This window comes from Pseudopodoces humilis, chromosome 6, assembly GCF_049639895.1.
Source record: "Pseudopodoces humilis isolate 2021_Gansu_Grassland_sample_001 chromosome 6, ASM4963989v1, whole genome shotgun sequence".
In the NCBI taxonomy this organism is placed as follows: Eukaryota; Metazoa; Chordata; class Aves; order Passeriformes; family Paridae; genus Pseudopodoces; species Pseudopodoces humilis.
The window spans coordinates 72,079,184-72,099,270 of NC_142205.1; the positions used below are offsets into that span (position 1 = coordinate 72,079,184).

The 20,087-nt window shown below is 58.2% G+C and overlaps 1 protein-coding gene across 3 annotated transcripts; it reads left to right on the plus strand.

The window, feature by feature from the left end:
* Positions 1-10,921: 10,921 nt before the first annotated feature.
* On the plus strand, positions 10,922-15,767 carry PRDM8 (PR/SET domain 8). Of its 3 annotated transcripts, none has more exons than XM_088056723.1 (4): positions 10,922-10,944; positions 13,072-13,294; positions 13,523-13,754; positions 13,963-15,767. In XM_088056723.1, exons 1-4 carry the CDS (start codon positions 10,922-10,924, stop codon positions 15,342-15,344), a joined length of 1,860 nt encoding a protein of 619 aa, XP_087912849.1. In that variant the 3' UTR covers positions 15,345-15,767. The 3 variants fall into 3 exon arrangements, with proteins under 3 accessions (XP_087912849.1, XP_005531804.2, XP_087912850.1); XM_005531747.3 differs by lacking the exon at positions 10,922-10,944 and adding an exon at positions 11,530-11,667 and having other exon boundaries at positions 13,074-13,294; XM_088056724.1 differs by lacking the exon at positions 10,922-10,944 and adding an exon at positions 12,353-12,477 and having other exon boundaries at positions 13,074-13,294.
* Positions 15,768-20,087: the final 4,320 nt, after the last annotated feature.

Here is a 20,087-nt window from a genome sequence, read left to right on the forward strand (position 1 = left end):
TGGCAGTGGGTGCTTGCCTGGCTCCAGCAAGGGAGTGCCTCGGGAGCACATCTTGGAGGGGCTGTGGGGTTCTCTCTACCAACCTAGAGCTCACAGATTTGAACAATGTCCCATGAGATCCCTTCTGGTTTTCCCCACTATTCCCTCTGTGCTCTCAGCTGCTCAGAGGGTTCCAGGGGACTGCTGACTTCTGTGCTGAGAGAAAATAATCTGGTGTCTCTTAGGCAGTGGCAAATTGTGTGGGCTGAGACCACATTCACTGTTGGCTGAAGCCTGCAAGTATTCCACGCAAAGCCCCACTTAATGAAAAGCCCCAACCTCTGCCAGCAGGTTAAGAGTCGGGCCAGCCACCCCTGGCACGTGGATAAATCTTCGTCCTGAGCTCATCAAATCCCCAGCCTGCTCGTTCAAGAGGGATTCACAAGAGGTAATACAAGAGTGACCTTTGCTCTGCCATAAACGCGGGTGCACGTGAACCAGATCAATCAGCAGAGGCTTTTTTTTTGGCTCCCTTCACCTGGGGTAGTTTGTCTCACCCAGCAGCTGCGGGATCACTGCAGCATCCTGGCAGCACCATGTGAGGTGCCTGCCTTTCCCTGTCCCCTCCTTTGTCACTCCTTCAGGTGGCTTTTCCAAGGCCATTTTGACCTTGTGGGGCTGTTTTTCCCTCTCCCCATGACCTCCTATCTTTCCAAGTACTTTGTAATCTTGATGATGTTGATTTTTACTGCAGCAAGGGGAAAACGTGGCTTTTTTTTTGATAGCCAGATTGCATGTTTGTTTGTTCTTTTATTTTTGGCTTCTTAGAGCTTTTTGCCACTTTTCACTTTCTAATTGTCTCTTTTTCTAATCCAGGCACTTATGCTCAAAGCCAACATTTCTTATGGCAACTTTTTATCACCTGCTGGCTAGAACAGAACAGAAAAAAAAAAGATTCTGGCTGAAGGACCTACAAAATTAGTAAAACATAAAGGCTTGTTTTAAGGATTTCTTCTTTGATAGAATAGAAAAAATGCAGTGTTTAGAGGTGAAAGACCTGGCTGCATGCAGAGGCCTGGCTTAAGCTTTAGAACAGAGTGTATCTCTAACTTGAGAGGAGGCAAGTGGAATCTCAGTTTATGTCACAGGGGGAAAAAACCTACCAAAAAGGAATTGCTTGGGCACCCAGATGGTTTGCAGCTCTGGATAATGCATTGGGGGCTGGCAGGAGACAGGAGGTAAAGAACAAGTCTGAAGGGCAAGGCAAGTCGAGCAGAGGTGGTGGTGGGCACAGGACACTGGTGAGGGAGGTTGTGCCTGCTGAAATGGGACACTGCAGTGCAAGACTGGCAAAGAAAGGAACAGCAGTCCTCGATCTCTTGGGAAAGAGGCATCTGTGTGTCTTGAATAACACTCATGTCATGTCTGGAGATGGCTCAATTTTTTCAGGACCCTGTAGGGTGACTATTTTGCTGAGACTGTGTGCAGGGAGCCACAGCTTCATTGTTGTTTTCAACATTAGTTAAGCAATAGGCTGGAAAACCCACGTGTTTCTTGGAGGCACTGGTATCCAACCCCTCGTCCCGAGGTTTGCCTGGTCCCCGATGTCACCAGGAGCTGCAGGACGCTGAGTGCCAGCTCTGGGATTGTAAAGGAGCGCTGCCTCCGGGGCAGGAGTGATCTGCGGAGTGACCTGTGAGTGGGCTTGTCCCCAGTCTCTGTGGACACTGACAAACAGAAAGACAGAGGCAATGGTGGCAACAGGTAATGTTAAAATGTTTGTTGTGAATGGCGAGGCTTAATGCTAAACAGCAACATTTCAGAATCCTTCAGCCCAGCAAGACCCCAGGCAGAGATGATGAGCTCTCTGCGAATGAGAGGAGCACCCAGAGTAGCGCTGTCAGAGGTGGTTAATGGAATTGGGTGTTGATTCCTGTTTACCTGCTGGTGCTGGCTCTGGAAGGAGGGCTTCTTCCTTGGCTAGTGGGGTCTGAAGCCTTTAGTGATGCACAAGCGCTCCACGTGAGCCCTGTGCACTGCCCCAACACCTCGGTGTTGGTGCTGCCAGCCCCTCTGGGAGCCAGCCCCCAGCCACGGACCATTCCCTTTGTGCGTGGCTGCCTGCCAAGCCCCAGCTCACCAGGACCCATCCCAGCCCAGGTCAGAGTTTGGCAGCCACCATCCACCTTGGATCACATGTCTGGAACCTTCTCTTTCCATTTCTGAGGGCCTGTTCACAAAAGCTTTGTCCGCCTGCTTCCTTTGCAGTAGCCCGTGAGCAGGGCCAACCCACCCATGTTCCCTGGGAGGTTATTCCTGGCTGAACAAGCTTTGCTCCATGGAACTGATCTGCTTAAGTGCACTTGCCTTCCTCGCCATCATTCCAGTAGGCAGGCTGCAGAGATAACGTCCGTCTTTGTTCTGATGTGAGACCCTTGCGTAGGTACACAATCCTCCCCGTAGTGTATGCTTATAATAGATAAAATGCCTTTTCTGAATTGCAATTTAGATTGATTTTGATAGAGAGGATGGCAGAATCATGCACAGAAGAAAAAAAAATCTTTTAAAATGAGAACGGAATCAAATATAGTTTAGTAGTATACTCGTTACAGAATGAACAGCATATTGTATGTGCTGTGTTAGAGGTATGTTATGAATAACAAAAGCACTGGAGCATTTACATATTTGTTTTCAGAAATCCTGGCAGTTGGATTTCACCATTCTGCGCCTCTTTGCCAGAATCACTAAACAGTGGTACATATGGCTTCTGAAGTACCATATGCCGTGGAAAACGTTAGCTGATGCCTATACTGATGCGACACACTATAGTCTTTATTTAGATTTTTTTGCAGTTTTGAACAAAGAATATTAGATCATGCAAAACATTGTGCAAGCAGTATGGAGTAGTACATACAGGAAAACATAATGCATTGTGCCCAGAGAAAAGCCAGCTAAGAAAAGGGGAAGAAAGGGGGGTGTCGGGAATTAGAATGTGCACGTGCCAAGAAATGCATCAAAGGGCGGGACACGGCTTTGTGCGGCCAAGGCAGGAGGTTTTCCAGTGCTTGAAGCAGAGTCAAGAGCCAGAACTCCGTGGATGTGCGGGTTTTGAATCAAGTCCTGTTTCTAAGAGAGATGCTCCCTGTTACAAAAAGTAGCACTCAGGCTTAAATCTAAGTGCATGCTTGAAATCCTCGGAGAGCAGAGGAAACCACGTGCATGAGTGCTTTCCTAGAGCCCTCCTTGGGCAGGAGCAGGGATAACTGCTCTCTCTCCCATATCATTGTCTGAAAATAATGATGATGAACACAATGAGTTTTGCGAGAAGCGTCTTGAAAACAAAACAAACACGGTTTCCAACACAGCGACCGCAAAGCCCAACCTGGCATTTAAAAATGAATCCGGGCTTTTGTTTTGACAAGTTTTGTTTTTTGACAACTTCCGCGCCCCCCCTCAGCCCCCCTCCCGGCTCCATCTCACCGCTGCTGCACTCACATCGCTGATGTGGATGGCAGCGCCCAGGGGAGCCTGGTGGTGGGGCTCTGAGGAGTAGCCAGAGGACACCGTGCCCATGAGGGGAAGGAGAGCAGCGAGGTGTTTCTTGTCATCACGGCTCCCTGCCGGAGCAGCGCCCCGCTCTCCCCTTTTCCCTTTTCTTCTGGCTCCTCTGTGTGCAGACCGCTGCTCGGTGAGCACTTAACAGGCTTAACTTTAAGCACCGGAGCGGACCCAGAGGGATTACTCACGTATTTAAAGGAAGGTATAATGCTCGGAGGGGCGGGAGAGGCATCGCGTCTCTGTCTCTTGATTTGGCTACTGCTCTTAAAGCCACGGAATTCTAGCGTCTGGGGATGGGAGGTTACGGGGTTCACATGGGCTCTGCCAGAAGTGGCTTGGGGTGTATGTGGGGCAGCGAGCGTTAAACTACACAAATTAGGAAACTGGGGAAATCTCTTACAATGTGCAGACATTTGCTGGTTGAGGCCGACCAACTAACCAGAACAGAGACCAACCCAGCGCAGAAACAGAAGGTGGATAAGGCTCAGTCCAGAATGCAGCCGGAGCAGAACGACTTCCTGGGGAGGTGAGAGCAGAAGGAAAGGGCTCACAGCTGAGCTGTGCCGCAGATGGCCAGGCAGAGGATGGCGGGGAAGCCGCTGCCTGTGGGAAGAGCACGTGTGGTGTCAGAGATGGGCTCCACCGTGGAACACTCGTGCTGACCTGGGAGGGCTCTTGGTGTACATGAGGATTTAATAGCACAGGTAATTGTAGAGAGGCCAGTGCCAAGGGAGAAGCCTGAGATTCCCTGAATTCAGCCTGGCTGAAAGAAACATGAAAGGCACTGCAGGCTGACAGTGGCCTTTCATGGTGCAAGCAAAAGTACTGGAATATTTAAGTAACTGAGGCTGTCACAGGAATTATCTGTGAGGCAAGAGCTGTGTGTGTCTGTGTCTGTAGGTAGGTAGCATCTCACACATTCTATGAAGCACTACCTGAATGGACGTAAACAGAAATAGAAGTCAGAATGGAAGCTAAGGGAAAACAGGGCTGAGGGGAGCTTTGGCTGAGCATCTATTTGAGGTTGCCTCCCAGGCTCCTTGGAAAGCACCTAGCGGCTCAAATTCAAGCTTCATTATGTGGTTGTAAATTTATTAAATTAATCAGAGGGGAAGATTAACATCGTCACATCCATCTCCGATCGAGGTGTTTTAATTCCTTTGTAGGAACAAGTACCTTCCCGGAGCTTCTGAGCAGAGGAAAATGGAGCCTCTCTTCCCGGAGAATGATGTTTGTAGCAATGCCAAGCAGGTGCTCCTGCCCTCCACCTCTGCTCTCCACATCTCTGGTAGGGCAGGGCAGTGAGTGCCCAGCCTGCCCTGGGTGCGCAGCTGCCCCTGTGGGCTGTGAACCAAGCTGTCAGGGCCAGCTCTGAGCCCACTGTGTCACGAGCAGGGCGGCTGTCCAGGCTGCAGCAGGTAGACCCCCAGAGGGGAAGGAGGTCTGAGCCAGGCTGCCCCCTGAGCAGGTCAGCGCAGCTCCCTCCCCTGACCTGGGCGGTTTTCCCAGCTGTCCTGGCATGAATCTCGCTGCGTTGTTCTGTGTGTCCTCCGTGAGCACGAGCAGGCCATTTGCTGCATTAGCCTCATTATGTTTCCTTTCCAAAAAGCGTCCACCACTGTCTGCCGTGCGGTTTGGAAAGGGGTTAATGCTTTCCCCTCCCAAACCTCAGCTCACCAGCGCATTTCCCTTGTGCTGCAATTATGGAATGACACTTCACAACTTCATCTCCTCTCCTGTTACATCTGCTTGCTGCTCCCATGTGCAACCTCGCTCACATCCCAAACATCTAAATGCATTGTTTCCTCTGTTTCTCCTGCCAGCGTGGAAAGGAGCCATCCCTGAAGCAGGATTGCCTCTGAGCTGGCAGCAGACAAGTGATTGGCATTGGGCAGCGCTGCTGAGACTCTGGCAGGCCGTTTAGCAGAGAACCTTGGCTAATGAATGTCATCCACACCTAGCAGATGTGCCACTGCCTGCCATGCCAGATTTTTGACATAATACAGGGCTGCTGGACACAACAGTGCTCAGGAAAAGCCAGGGAGCGACTCGTGCCTTCAATGTGGTGCTTGGTTCCACTCGTGCTCTGTGAGAGAAATGAAACCTGGGGGGGGGGGGGGGGAGGGAAGCACGTCAGCGTCTCCCGGTCCCCGACCCTGCTTTTATCAGTGTGTAAATCGTATTTGTGCTGCTTTCGCTCATGTGGTAAGGAATTTTAAAAGGAAAACCCACTGCCTTTTTTTTTTTTAGGTCCCCCCTGTGCTTCCAGCCCCGGCTCTCGCTGGGCCTTCCAGCCTCCCGGCGGGTCCCAAGACGGGGAACCGAGCAGGGGGCTCAGTGCCCCCCGGGAGTTGAGATGGCTGCGGGCAGGTGCCTGGCACCTGCATCTCGCCGCCGGCAGCATCCCGGGCTTCGTCTTTCCTCTCCTGCCCTCCATCGGAGGGAAGCCGCATTCGCCGGGCACAGCGTGGGGCCAGGGGGGAGACCGGCGCCCCGGGAGCCCCGAACCCCTCCGGCTTTCCGGGACTCCCCCTCACCCCGCCCGGAGCGGGAGCGGGGAAGGGGCCGCCTCCTAATCTCGGCCTAATCCCGGAGAGCGGCAGCAGAGCGGGCGGCCACTAATCCCGGCCCGCCGCCGCTAATCCCGGCCCGTGTCCGTGGGTCCCTGCCCGTGTCCCCGCGGGCTGGGGGCGATGTCCCCTCCCCACAGCGTGCAGCGGGGTCCCGGGTCGAGCTGCCGGCTCTCAGGGGACGTCAATCGGTTCACGACCTAACTCGGTCATTGACCCGCTGTTCCCCGGGCGGGCGGCGCCGCAGGAAGGGGCGGGGGCCGCTCTCGGGTGGGCGCTGCCCGCCCGGTGCTCCTAAAGCCCCCCAGGCTCCTGCACCCCCTCTCCGGTCCGCCACCCTCCCGCCTCCCCGCGTCTTTTTTGGGGTGACATCGTCGCCGGCTTTTTCTGTGCGCCCGGGAGCGGCGCGGCCGGCGGTGCGGCGAGGAGGGGTCCTCTCAAACACCCTCCAGGGGAGCAGCCTGGAAGGCCGGGGCGGCTGCGGGACGTATTCTACATCACGGGGAGCTCCGCGGGAGCGCCTGGGGTCGTCCCCTCCCTCCCAGCCGGCTGGAAGCCAAGTTCAGTGCGGCGTGGCCGGGCCGAGATGCATAATGGGGGGTCCGTATCCCGGTATCCCGGGAATACCGTACCCCACTCAGCAGTGCTCCGGCTTGCTGGCTGCAGGAGCACAGGCGCCGATGCACCGTGTAACGCGAGTCGCTTTGCCGCTCTCTCCGGATTTTTTTTTTTTTTGCTCGGCCTCTTTATCTTTCAATTGCAAAGCAATTAAAGGTCTGTATGAATCTGCGAGCATCCCTCCCCGCGGGGCCCTCTGATGCCCGCTGTATTGCCCTTTAGATGCCTCTTCCTTTTTTTGTTTTACAATTGTTGTATCAATATAATGCTTCCTTTCTTCCTCTGTCTCTATAGATACAGATATACAAGGCAAACCAAAGGTTTCGGCTGCTATTCAGTGCCTCCTCATTTGTCCCAGAGCCGTAACAGTGGTGCCCTTTCTCTTCTGGCTGCTTTTCCCTGCTTCTGGAGCAGCAGTTATGGGAGAAGCAGATGGCTACTGATTGGGTGAGCTTTGTGGCTTTAATACTGAATACTTTATGGAAAAGGACTTTATCATGCTTGGTTGGTCAGAGGAACAACGGGATGAGATTTATGACTAGAGAAAATAAATCTTTTTAAGTTTCAAGCTCCTTCACACACCCCACGTCAAGTTGCTGCAGCAGAGCTGGAGCTGAAATCCTCTGCATCTTTATTTTTTTCCCTCCCCCCCGCCCCGTCTGTCTGTCCTTTCACTGCTCTCCCCACCCCCTCGGCGTCAGGGTTTAGCAACCTTGGCTAACTTTAGGGACTGTCACTGGCTCGGAGAAGCCAAGGCCTTCAGAGCCCCCAGGCAGCACCGGGAAGGGAGAGGCCATCCCTGCATGAGGATTATCCACCTGACAGGGAATATGCTGGGCACTCAGCTCCTGCCGAAGCTTGACCGTGCGTAACCCAGCGGCCACCCAGGGTCCGGTGGGGAGCTGTGAGTGATGTCCTCATGGACACAGCAGCGGAGAGGTCATGTGGCCACCAAAGAGACGCCCGACCCACCGCTCTGAGCTCATGTCTCCCGAGGAGATGGAGCCCAGCACTGCCCGACCCCACGCACCCCAGGCCGGGCAGCGCTGGGCCGAAGACTGAGGGACCATCCCTCCAGGGCCCGTCCTCTGCGCTGTCCTGCAGCTGCAGCGTGGCTTCTGCTGGCCCTTACACCGAGACACGCAGGGGTGTCACAGGGACAGAAAGGCCCGAGGGTGTACAGGAGGCAGAGGCAGACTTCAGTCCTGCAGGGATTCCCCTTCTTCCATTTCTCTCCCTTTTCTGTCCTTTGTAGCCAATCCTGTCTTCTGACAGGCTGTTCAATGTTTGAAGGAAGGTGAAGCTAGGCGAAAGCTTTCCAGGTTTTAAACCTTGATGCTGCTGTCAGGCCAAGTAAGGAGGAGAAGCAGAAAGCCTGGGAAAAATAATTTTGAGATAGAAAGTCAGCAGTGATAGTGGGCTATGTATGAACCATTTAACCAGACACCTGTATTATGTTTGGTGCTCTAGGGTTTGGTCAGTAATAGAGAAATTTCTGCGACCCTTTAGTGAATACACAAATTAATATTTTTAACCAGACTCTGTGTTTTCTGAGAAGAAAGTAGAGGGGAAGTTCGGGCACCATGAGGGATGAGGAATGAGCCGAGGTGCCTGTGGTAAGAAAGCAGGTAGGGAAGCTATGTTGGGTTCCTGGGGAGCAGGAGCATTTGCTGCTTGGAATGAATCACAGCTAAAGCTGGTATCTGTCCCTTTTGAGGGATTTGTTGTGTTGTGGCATGGTGCTGACCTGACCCAGGAGTCCAGCATTGGTGATGGGGGGGCTGAAGGGTCAGAGGGAATAGGGAGGGACAGGCACCCCAGGTGTGTTTGGGAGCTGGAAACAAGACAAGAGCACTGCTGGTGTGCCTCGGCCCTGGTAAGGACCTGGAGGTAGGCAAACATTCATCTGGTTGTGGGTCTGAGGATTTCCAGGGCATTCCCTGTGCTGCTCAGCAGAAGCAGCAGCGGGAGAGGCACCGCTCCTCCGTGTCTGTAGTGTGATGGGATGTCTCTGGCACCCCAGCACAGGGCTTCCCCAGGAAAGGCACCATCCACGAGGCTGGTGACAAGCAGAAAGGATGGTTTCAGTCGTTCAGCTGAGGCCTCAGTTTATTTCCACTACAGAGGCCTGTCTGTCTCCAGGGAAGGGAACCATTCTGGCTGCATTTCTCCAGGCACCGGCAAAGCTTGTGGCTCCGCATTTCGTTTTGAGTGGATTTTCCACTCCACCTGGTGTGCACCTCCCGGGGACCACAGCTGGCCCTGCCCCTGGCAGCAGCAGGCAGAGAGGGTAGCAAGGCAGTTTTGGGCATCCCTTAGTGCCCCTTCCCCATGGTGCCCTGGCCCCGCAGGAGCAAGTGTAGCTGGGCTCAGGTGCTTCTGGGAATTCGTGTGGTCTCTGGGTGATTTTATTTTAGGAGTGGCTTCATGGCAGTCACCTGGGACCTGACTCTGAGCTGTGTGTGTGTCTCCTCATAGGAGTAACCACACTCCCATAGGCCTGGTGCATGACACGACTCAGGCAGTGTTTCCCAAAGGGTGCAGGATTGTTTCTGAGCACAGGTTGAGCAGCCGTTCCTGGTCCCTCTCCTCTTCCTGCATGAAGGTCAGGGAGGCAAGAGGAGACTGGCACCCCTGGGAGCTGCTGCTGTGTCCCTTGCAGCCATCCCCACGATAACGCATCGTGGCAGAAGACGGTGGTTAGTGATAACCGTGTCCAAGCACCCAGTCATCCCCACTTTGCCAGCCCTTCGGCCCCTGCAGCCGCCTGAATACCCACCGCGTCCCGGCCAGGGAGCCGCGGATCCTGGGCCGTTCCCCCGGGCCTTGATGCCCGTCAGGGCTGGCTTCTGTGGGAACTCGGCTGGCCAGCCCAGCCCCTTCTGAGTTCAGGTCCCGGGTTTGTCCGCTGCTCCCGGGGCTTCCCCTTGCCCGGGAGTTGCTTGTGCCGCGCTGGTGCCGTCCAGAGGGGCTCAGCAGAGCAGGGGTTGTGCTTTTGGAGGGCGGGGAGTGGCGAGGGTTTGCTGGCTGCGCGGGTCCCTGGGAAAACGGCCGGAACTCCGCAGCCCGGGGTGCCCCTGGCTCTCCGCAAGAGATATTCTGGAAAAATAACCGAATAGAAAGACATGGATGTACCGAGATAGGAGCTGGGAGGCGGCGGACGGCGATCGCAGGGCGCCGTAGGGTGACACCGCGCTCGCCGTCAGCGCGGCGGGGGCCGGATCGGGCCCGGCGCACCTGCCCCGTGTCCCCCAAAAATCCCGGCGAGGCATTTCCACGAGGCCGGGAGAGCGCCGCCGGCACCGGGCTCTGCGGGGTTTGCGGTGGGCGCTGCCGGCGGGGGTAACCCCCAGCACAAACTCCAAAGGAAAGAACCCGTGTCCGTCCCGCTGCCATTCTGCGGGTCGAAGGACGCTGTTTCCCGGGATCCACTTTTAAAGGGGCATCAGAGGCTGGATAAAAGCTCAGAAATTCCGCCGCGGTCCTTTCCAGTCCCAGGGAATTTTGATAGCTTAGATCATGCCGAAGCGATTTCGAGATCGTATATGTGCCGTGGTGTCCCTTAAAATTCTCACAAATAAAATTAGGGCGTAGGTTTTCTTTCCCCCCACTAATGACAGCCATTCGGACAATTTATATCTTACAGCGAGAGCTGCAGCACTGGGGAAAATAAAGAAAAAAAAATAAAGAAAAAAAAGGAAAAAGAAACAGGAATAGGAAAAAAAAACCCCACCACATTTGAAGCAGGAATTGACATCCAAATTTTTATAGACTCCCATATTTTTAATGTTATGAGAATCTCCGTTTTAGGAGACACTACGTTTTGTCGAATTAATAAGATAAATGTTGAAAGCATATTATATGCAGCCTTTAATCCTAATGCAAGGAAAATCGTAATTATGTGGAGGATAAGTGAATTTGAAAGGCAAACATCAGCCCACTATCTGCAAACCCCGCTCCGTTCGCCCCTGGAAAACGCTTTGTCTCTCCTTTTTTTGAGTTTAAGGGATTTCAAATTCTATTTTTAATTATTCTTTTTTTTTCTTTTTTTTTTTTTTTTTAATCTGTTTTGTATCTGAAATGACGACGATCAGGGAGGGACCGGTAAACGCTTTTCCACGCGGTAAACCCCTTATTTCGGCACAGAGCATCTGCGCGTGTGTGTCTGTTCCCTGAAGCTGGGCGCGTGTCGGTGAATGCGGGAGCCCCGCGTGTGCAGCGGGAGGCTGGGAATGGCTGGGAATGGGCAGGGGGCTCCGGCCGGGGCTGCCCCCTGCCCCGCTGCTGCGGCCACCCTGCTCCGGCGGGGAGCGGGGGCTCCACGGTGCCGCTTCTCCGCACGCCGGGCCTTCGCCGGGCGCCGGAGGGCCGCTCCGCGGAGCCGGGCACGGGCAGCCCCGCTCTGCTCCGTCCCGCCGTGGGGGCGTTTTTCCCGCGCGTTCGATTACCCCTACCTGGCAGGTGCGGGGATAGGGCGGGCAGCCGCCGCCGGGATCGCTGCGCCGGGCGGAGCGGCCGTCGGACACCCCCGCTCCCCGCCCCGCACCCCCGCTGGGCCGAAGCGGAGCCGCGGCCCCAAACACGCCCGCTGCCCCGGCAGAGGGTCCGTGGGGATACCGCGTTTCCCACCCCCTTCCCCGTTTTTGCTCGGTGGCGGCGAGTCCAGGTGAGGGACGGGCGGGCGGCGAGCGGGCAGCCCCGAAGGGGTTAACGGGAGGGACGTGGGCTGTCACGCGTCATTGGGCAGATTATGTGCAGCAAACAAAAAGTGTGTGTCTGCGTGCCAGCCCCTCACTGCACCGGGTCCGTCTGCACCGCGCGCCTCCCGCTCCGCCGCCCGCACGGCCCGGCCCGTCATGGAGCGGCGCTGAGAGCCCGAGGCAGCCAGCCCGGAGCCGCCTTTGTGCCACTGTCGGGGCGAGGATTAACCCCACCGTCCCTGGTGAGTCCCGGCGGAGGGGCCCCGCCGCCCCCCGCCGCCCCGGAGCGGGAACAATGCCGGGGATGGCCGCGCTGCCGGCGGCCCTGCCCGGGCTGCGGGGGCCGGCGGGGGAGCCTCGGGAGCGGCCCCGGCGCCGCCCGGCCCGGACAAAGGGCGGCCGGGGGGAGGCGGCGCCGCGGGGCCGGGGGCCGCTCGGGGAGCCGGGGGGATGCGGCGCCGTGGAGAGCCGTACGGGGCCCGCCGTCGCCGGGGGGAAAGTTCGGCGGGGGCCGCTCGCTGCCGGCGGTTTCGTTTGGGGAAATCAGACCTTCGGGGAAGGGATGCGAGGGGGAGCGGCTGAACGGGGAGGGCGCCGGGGAGGCGGCCGGAGCGCCTTCCCCCCGGCCTCCGTTCCCGGGGAGGGGCCGGGACCCCGGCAGCCGCTCCGGGGGGGGTGAAGTTCCCGGCGGTACGTGGACCCGGCCGTATCCCGAAATCGGAGGGGAGCGGCGGCTCGGAGGAGCCGTGCCCGGTGCGAGCGGCGGCAGCCGACAGCAGGCGCACCGGGAGGAGCACCGGTCTTTTCCCGAGCCAGCCCCAAATGACGGATTTCGATGGCAGATGGGGCGGGGGGAGGCAGCCGTGCGCTAATCTGGTCGGGAAGAGCGAGGGCACCGCAGCCGGGCTCGGTGCTCCCTCCCCGGCCTCGGCGCCGCCGGCCCCGCACCCTGCCCGCTGCCCGCACCCCGCCAGCTGCCCGCCGCCCGCATCCCTCCCCTCGTAACGCGCGGCAGCCTGGGCTCACCCTGCTCCATAAATAAGCGTGTCGAGGTAAAAATAATTACCTCTGCTTGCTGCTTTTAATTAAAGTCTCGGAGGGAAAGTGCTGGATTATGATAATGAGCAGCCATACGTTCCCCTTGTCGCGCGGAGCGGGAGGTGAGCTGACACGCAATCGGCGACAATGACAAGCCACTGGAACCCACCCGCTCCCCCGGCATAGCCCGCAGCCCGGCCCAGCTCCGGAGGTTGCTGGAGGGAGACCCGGCGCCTGCTCGGGACAGGACATGGCCGGTGGGATTCCCGGATCCCTGGCCAGAGCCAGTTCCGCCGCGATATCTAAAAAAATAAATCAGCATGGCAGAGTCCCCGCACCTCGCCTCTGCTCACAGCTCCTAGCCTGCTTTAAATTTTTTCATACCGGAGAAACTGCTCGCCTGCTTTTTTTCTCCTTTTTTTTTTTTTTTTAATTTTTATTTTTTAAAAATAATTTTTAGAGTTGTTGAGACTTTTTTTTTTTTTTTTCCCTCAATGGTTTATTTAATAATTCAAGTCGATTTTGTTTTGTTTTCTGGGGCATCCAGGTGTACTGCTGAGCGGGACCCGCTGCGGTAACTGCCCCTCTCTGCCTCCCTCTCCTCTCGCAGGGATGGAAGACGCCGGCGTCCAGCGGGGAATATGGGACGGGGATGCCAAGACGGTCCAGCAGTGCTTGACTGACATTTTTACCAGCGTTTACACCACCTGCGACATCCCGGAAAATGCCATTTTCGGCCCCTGCGTCCTGAGCCACACATCCCTGTATGACAGCATCGCCTTTATCGCTCTCAAGTCCACCGACAAGCGCACCGTCCCCTACATATTCCGGGTAAGAGCCGCTCGTCCCGGGGCCCAGCCGCTCGCCACGTCGGCCGGTGCCCGAACGCGTCCCCGCCGCGGAGCGCAGGTCGGCCCGGGGAGCCGGGCGGCTGTCCCCGAGGGCAGAGCCGCGCCGCCGCCGCCGCTCCTACTGTTGCCTGGTCCCTCCCTGTCGGTCGGTCGGTCGGTCGGTCGGTCGGTCGGTCTTTCGGTCCGGTGGATTAACGCGGGGTTTCAGGTGGACACGTCGGCTGCCAACGGCTCGTCGGAGGGGCTGATGTGGCTGCGGCTGGTGCAGTCGGCGCGGGAGCGGGAGGAGCAGAACCTGGAGGCCTACATCAAAAGCGGCCAGCTCTTTTATCGCTCCCTACGCCGCATCGCCAAGGACGAGGAGCTGCTGGTGTGGTACGGGAAGGAGCTCACCGAGCTGCTGCTGCTCGGCCCGGCCCGGGCCCCCGCCCGCACCAACGGTGGGTGCCCCGCGCGGCCGCCGCCGTCCCGGGCGGGAGGAAGGAGGGGGATCCCCACCGCCGGGGGGAGTCGGGTTCCCCTGCTCCCGATCCCCAAACTCTCAGCGGATGTCCCGTCGGCGGGCCCAGCTGACGGTGCTCTCTCCCTCTCTCTGTCTCCCTCTCTCCCCCTCTCTCTCCCTCTCTCTGTCGTGCCCGCCCGCCGCAGGCTCGCCGCCCTTCGCCTGCCCTGAGTGCAGCCAGCGCTTCCAGTTCGAACTGCCCTTCGCCGCACACCTCCGGTTCCGCTGCCCCAAGAGGCTTCACGGCCCCGACACCGGGCCCGCCGCCGAGGCCGCCGGCGTCAAGGACGGCTCCGGCAAGGAGCAGGAGCCCGGCAAGTTCGGGAAGCCCGGCGGGCAGCCGCACCACCCCTTCCCCGGGCCCGACGGCGGCCCCGCCGCCAGCACCAAGCCCTCCACGGACTTCCACAACCTGGCGCGGGAGCTGGAGAACTCCCGCGGTGGGCGCGCCGGGTCCCCGGGGCGGCCGGCGCCCCCCGAGGGCGGCCCTGAGGCGGCGGCCGGGAAGGCGAAGAGGCGCTTCCCCGAGGAGGAAGAGCGCGGCCCCGGCGCGGCGCGGAGCCGCTTCCCGGCGGAGCGGCCGGGGCTGCCGGCGGCGCCCAAGGAGGAGCCGGGCTGCGCCCCGCAGCAGCAGTCCCGGGCCGCCGGCCCCTACTGCGGGCTCGAGGAGGGCGGACGCCTCTTCGCGCCTCCCAGCCCGGAGACCGGCGAGGCCAAGCGCAGCGCCTTCGTGGAGGTGAAGAAGGCGGCCCGCGGCCCCGAGCCCGACGGCGGCCCCGAAGAGGGGCCAGAGCGCGGCTCCCCCGGCGCGGGCGGCGCGGAGCAGGGGCTGTGCCCCCGCGGCGGTGCGGGGGGTCCGCTGGCCGCCCGCCTGGACGGCGGCAGCCCGGCGCGGGGCAGCGCCTTCAGCACGGTGCCGCAGCTCGGGGCCGGCCCCGGGGCGCCCGGCGGCGGCGGGGCCGAGGAGAGAAAGAGCGCCTTCTCGCAGCCCGCCCGCTCCTTCCCGCACGTCCCGCCGCTGGTGCTGGGTCCCAAGCTGGGCGGGCTGGGCGGGCCCTGCCCCGACGGCGCCGCCGCCCCCGCCCGCCTGTACGCCGCCGAGGCGCGGGCCGCCAAGCTGCCGGGCGGCGGGGAGGCTGCGGGCGGCGGCGGCGGCGGGGGCGGGGGGCTGCCCAAGCAAAGCCCCTTCCTCTACACCACGGCTTTCTGGCCCAAGAGCTCGGCGGCGGCGGCGGTGGCGGCGGCGGCGGCGGGGCCGCTGCAGCTGCAGCTGCCGTCGGCGCTGACGCTGCTGCCGCCGTCGTCCACCTCGCTGTGCCTGCCGGCTCAGAACTGGTGCGCCAAGTGCAACGCGTCCTTCCGCATGACCTCGGACCTGGTGTACCACATGCGCTCCCACCACAAGAAGGAATACGCGCTGGAGCCCCTCGTCAAGCGCCGCCGCGAGGAGAAGCTCAAGTGCCCCATCTGCAACGAGTCCTTCCGCGAGCGCCACCACCTCTCCCGCCACATGACCTCCCACAACTAGCGGGGACAACCCCCCCTGGCCCCGGGAACCCGCCCGGGACCCCCGCGAGGGGGACCCCCACGCCGCCCGCCTCTCCCACCCTTCCCATTCGATGCACGCGTTTCCACTGTCCGGGGAGGGGCGGGGAGGGCAGCGGGTGAGGAGGAGGAGGAGGAGGAGGTGAAGAAGAAGAAGAAGAAGCAGAAAAATGAAGGTAAAAGTTAAAAAAAAAAAAAAAGAGAGAGAGAGAGAAAGAAAGAAAAGAGAAGCACCGGGGGAAAAAAAAAATCAAATTACTTAAAAAATACATTTTTTAAAATGTCATATATTGCAACATATTGATGCATTTGTCATACGTTTCTACTTAAATTATTAAGCACTTATGGTTTAGATGTAATAATAATTCTATGTCAGGGTAAATTTTTATTTTGGATATGAAGCTAAGGGCGAGGGGAGCGCGGCGGGGCCGGCGGGCGGCGGGCCGGGGTCCTGCAGGCACCGGGCGCTACCCCCGTCCGGCCCCGCCGCCCGCGCCCCTTCCCCCCAAGTGTCACTGTTGCCCGTGGAATGGAGTCTCGGTAGTTCCGTGTTACCTTCCCTTTCCCGTTTGGGTTTGTCTTTTTTTTTCTTTTTTTTTTTTTTTTTCGTCGCCCCTCTGGAAAAAAAAAAAAAAAAGATTTATTAAACTTTATAGTTTATCCGGGTATGTTGGATGCTTTGACAATAAATGACTTTATTTTCTTCAAAGCACCTGGACGTTAATCGATGCGGGGGAACGGGCGGTGGCGAAGGGGTGGCCCCTCTAGTGCGCGGTGGCAGCGGGGCCCCGGCCACATCGGGCCGCAGGGAAGGGCGGATCGAGCCCGCCGCCTCTTCCCGGGGCTCTCCTTCCCTGCTCGCCCGCCTTCCCTCGGCCCCTCCGACATCTGTCCGTCCTTCCTCTGCGCATCTTTGCTTTTGTCCGGCATTTTATTCAGCCTTTATCTCTCTCCTTCATCCTGTCTTTCCCTTCCTTTCCTCTTCCCTTCGTGTTTTGGGTTGCCTTTAATTCCTTTCATTTCGCCTTTTTCTTGTTGCCTTTCTTTTTGCCGCTCTTTCTTTTTCTTTCTGTCTGTGTTTTGATGTTCTCCCACCTCACCTCTTCCCAGAGCCCGTGTTGCCCCCCACCCTTGCCAGGGCTATCGGTGCTGCCCGGCACCGGGCGGGCTCAGCCACGGAAGTTTCCCGAAGGTTGTCAGGGCCGAGAGGACCCAGGGAAGCCCCCGGCCCGCAGTGTCTTAGGGCGGGGCGAGCTCGAAAGGGCCAGGGTGGGGTCCCTGTGTCCGGGCGCGTTACCGGGGTGATGGCATCCCAGCCAGGGACACACGCGAGGGCCCAGACGAGGGGGATACAGCCCGCTCCGAAGGGAGCCACCTGCGGAGGGTGCGTTTGGTGTCAGCCCCGCGAGCTTTGGGGGGGCACTGGGGGACAGAGCAGCCCGGGGATGTGCAGGAAACCCATTTCTACGTAGGGGCTGCCGTCCCCCTGGCACCGAGGCTGTGCGTGCCTCAGCAGGTCACTGGCAGGGAGAATATCCCAGAGCCGGAGCTGTGCGAGGCCGGAGCCCACGGCGGAGCGTGAGAGCTCCGGAGCGTCGCGTAAATGGGGTCCAGGTGCGACCGGCCTCCGCCGCCGTGGGGTTTGGGGTTTGCACGGAGTACCCGGACCTGCTGCAGAGCCTTCCCGGGGAAGGGCCCGGGGCTTCACGTACGACAACCTAGGAACATCCCTGCCACGGACAGTCCAGCTTCCCGCTCGTGTCACTCGCCGTCTCGGCGCGGCACCAAAAACCCCCAAGCCACGCCAGGAGCCGAAGCGGCCCCCTGCTCCCGTTCCCTGCCTCAGGAACACGCATAGCTTCACCTGCTGCCGCTAACTGCGGGGGCGAGACGCTGATTATCCCGTGGATTTCCCTTAAAAGCAGTGCCACCCCTGCGCGTCCCTTTTTTGAGGGTTTCCCGGGATGCTGCGACGGGGCTCCGGGGGATGCGGGCGGGCTGCGGGGGATGCCGGGGGCGGCAGAGGCGGGTGGGCACCGCCATCTAGTGGGGCCGCCGCGGGGCTGGCGGGGATGATCGGGGCCGCGGCGGGCTCCTTCCACGGCGATGCTCCGGACTCCTGTACCGCGGCAGCTTCGCTTCCCCAGCAGCCGCGGGCCGGCTTTGGGGCTGGCTCCCTCCCGCACCCGGGGAGGTTCATGATGCTCTCCCTGACTCGCTGCGCTTGTCCTGCTGCTGCTGGAGGGATGGTGCTTCCACCACGAAGGTGCACTCGGGAAACCAGCACACACCTGCAAGCTTCAGAATCTTTTCCATCTACCACAAATATTTTATGGCCTTTGACAGCCGTGTGGAGTGCTGTGCCCCTGCCCTGCCCTGGCAGCATCCTGCAGCACCTTGCTTTCCATGTGTTCCCTGTGAGTCTCTCAGAAGGCTCGGCGCTGAGCCCCAGGACTTCTCCCATCAGGCGTGGCTCAGCCTGCAGTCAGCCCCCTAAAAACAGTGTTGGACAGAGCACGGCTGGTGCTGCAGGTGCCTGAGCTGCTACTGCCACCACATAAAGCTCACACCATTTCTCTCTGTAAGTACATGAATCTACAGACTAGAGGTCAGGAAATTTAATCCAAGACTTGGTTTTGGTGAAATCGGATATCGAACTCCAAGGTGATAAATCAAGCTCCAACTAATGCTTCCTGCACAATCAGAACGTGCTATAATTAGGGCAGGCGGTGCCCACGATCCTGTGGAGCTGGGTGCTGTATGGAGGGGCTTCACAGGAGTTCCCCTTGGGCCACTTGGGCTCGGGGCTCGGCCAAAGCGGGTCACTCACTCCCCAGAGTCATGCTGGCTCTCCTTAGGTCAGCTCGAGTACCATTGCCACATACTGCTCCTTTGTCAACACTGCTGCTGCTGCCGCTGCTGTGTGGGAAACAGGAAGAGAATCTTCTTTTTGGTTTTTTTTTTCCATTTAATGTCTGTCCCTGTCCATGGTTGATGCTGTGCTGTGTCTCTGCACAGCACAGAAGCTGGCTGGGCTGTGGCACCGGCTGGCTTTCCCCCACGCAGGGTCCTCACCCGGCATCACAGCCCAGAAAATTCAGTGCTGGGGCATCACATGGGCATTTCTCTGGGACAGAGCTGCCCCTGCAATCCTGTGCCAAAGCCACACAGGACACATCTGCTTCCAAAACCCACCCACAAGGGGCATTTTCATTGTGCTGCAGGGGAAGAGTAAGAAGTAGGAGCAGCCTTCAGATTTGGGGAGCCCCTTCCCTGCAGCACTTCAAGTAAGGCTGTTCCATCTTAACTGTAGCCGGGCCACACTGCAAATTGTAACAATGATAATAATTCCAACAAATCCTGCTATTATTGCTGTTCCTGGGGAGCAGAAGGCAGCTTTGCATCCACAGAGGTGTTTGAGGGTGCAGTAGTCAGGTAGCCACGGGCAGCAGACCCAGAGCCTGTGCACCTTTGGGCTGGAGCTGGGGGTAGCTGCCCACCTGGGGGCCTGACCCTGTCCTGCCAAAGCCAGCAGGAGCTGTGCCTCTGGCTCCACACGGCAGCAGGTCTGGGAATGGATTAGCACCAGGCAGCCACACACAGGCACCTGAACTCGTCAGCAGGGACACGGGCTGTGCAGAATTCCACACGGATCCTTTCCCTTCGGTCTGGAGAGAGGTGTACAAGCAAGGCTTTAGCCACGCAACCTCTGAGCATCCTCACACTGAACCTGCGGAGGCAGTCCCAAAATCTTTGTGTTGGGTTTTTTGCTGCGCATGAAGATGCCGAGCAGCGTGCTGGACAGATGGAGATCTGCTGCCTGGCCACTGGCACAGTTTGCTGCCATTGTTGCGAGGAGGCTGAGCTCCCCTTTGTACAGTGTCTATCTCTAGTTAACCTCCAACTGGCTAAAAATTGGTTAAAATCAGATATTAGGATTTCATTGCAATACCCAGCTCTTGAAAATGCGTTGTTCAGCTGCAGATGTCTAGGAAAGGCTGAAATAGTTCCCTTCTTTTGAAAATCATACGAGCTGTATGGTATTCCTTCTCTACTTTCCCTGCTGCTAAGGTCAGATTTGGAGCAGGGAAGGACCTGAGCCAGTACCGAATGTGTTGATGGCGGGTTTAAAACAAATACACACAAAAACCAAAACACAGGGGGGATGTTTCTGTGAGATATAGCGGTGTCCTGCAGAACGCTGGAAAATGCCTGGCATGTTCTGAGCTTTATTTAAAGAGACAATGCTTTTCACTTGTTAGAATTTGTTTTATTTCTTTTATTTGTTTTATTTCCTTATCCGGGCTTGTGAGGTGGCTTCTGGTTGATCTTGGTGACATTGATGCCCATGGGGGCACATTAACCACTTGCACCTGTGCTCCCCACACACCTGAAGTGTGTGAATAATGAAGGATTCATTAAGTCAGATAAGGCCAATCATCCTAATTAAATTAACCTGTTTTAAGGCTCGTCCTCCCAGCAGCACGTTTGGTTCTGCAAAGCTCCGGTGGCAGCCACGGTTCTCACCCTTTTGGCAGTGGGGGTGCTCACAGAGGGATTTTTTGTGGGGACCTGGCACCTCTGTTGGACTGCAGCGAGTCTCCTTCAGGCACATCCCCATTGCAAAGGCTCCCCTGCCCCGTTTCGTGTCTCCTGGTGCTTTGCCTCACGTATTTTTAAGTGGCAATTAAGTAGCCCCAGGCTGATGTTGGGAGGGGGGAGCGCT

Coding starts and splice junctions, on each gene's coding strand:
- PRDM8 (XM_088056723.1), top strand. CDS start 10,922: ATGCGGGAGCCCCGCGTGTGCAG. Junction 10,945..13,071: donor CGGGAGCCCCGCGTGTGCAG/CGGGAGGCTGGG, acceptor CTCTCCTCTCGC/AGGGATGGAAGACGCCGGCG. Junction 13,295..13,522: donor CCGTCCCCTACATATTCCGG/GTAAGAGCCGCT, acceptor GCGGGGTTTCAG/GTGGACACGTCGGCTGCCAA.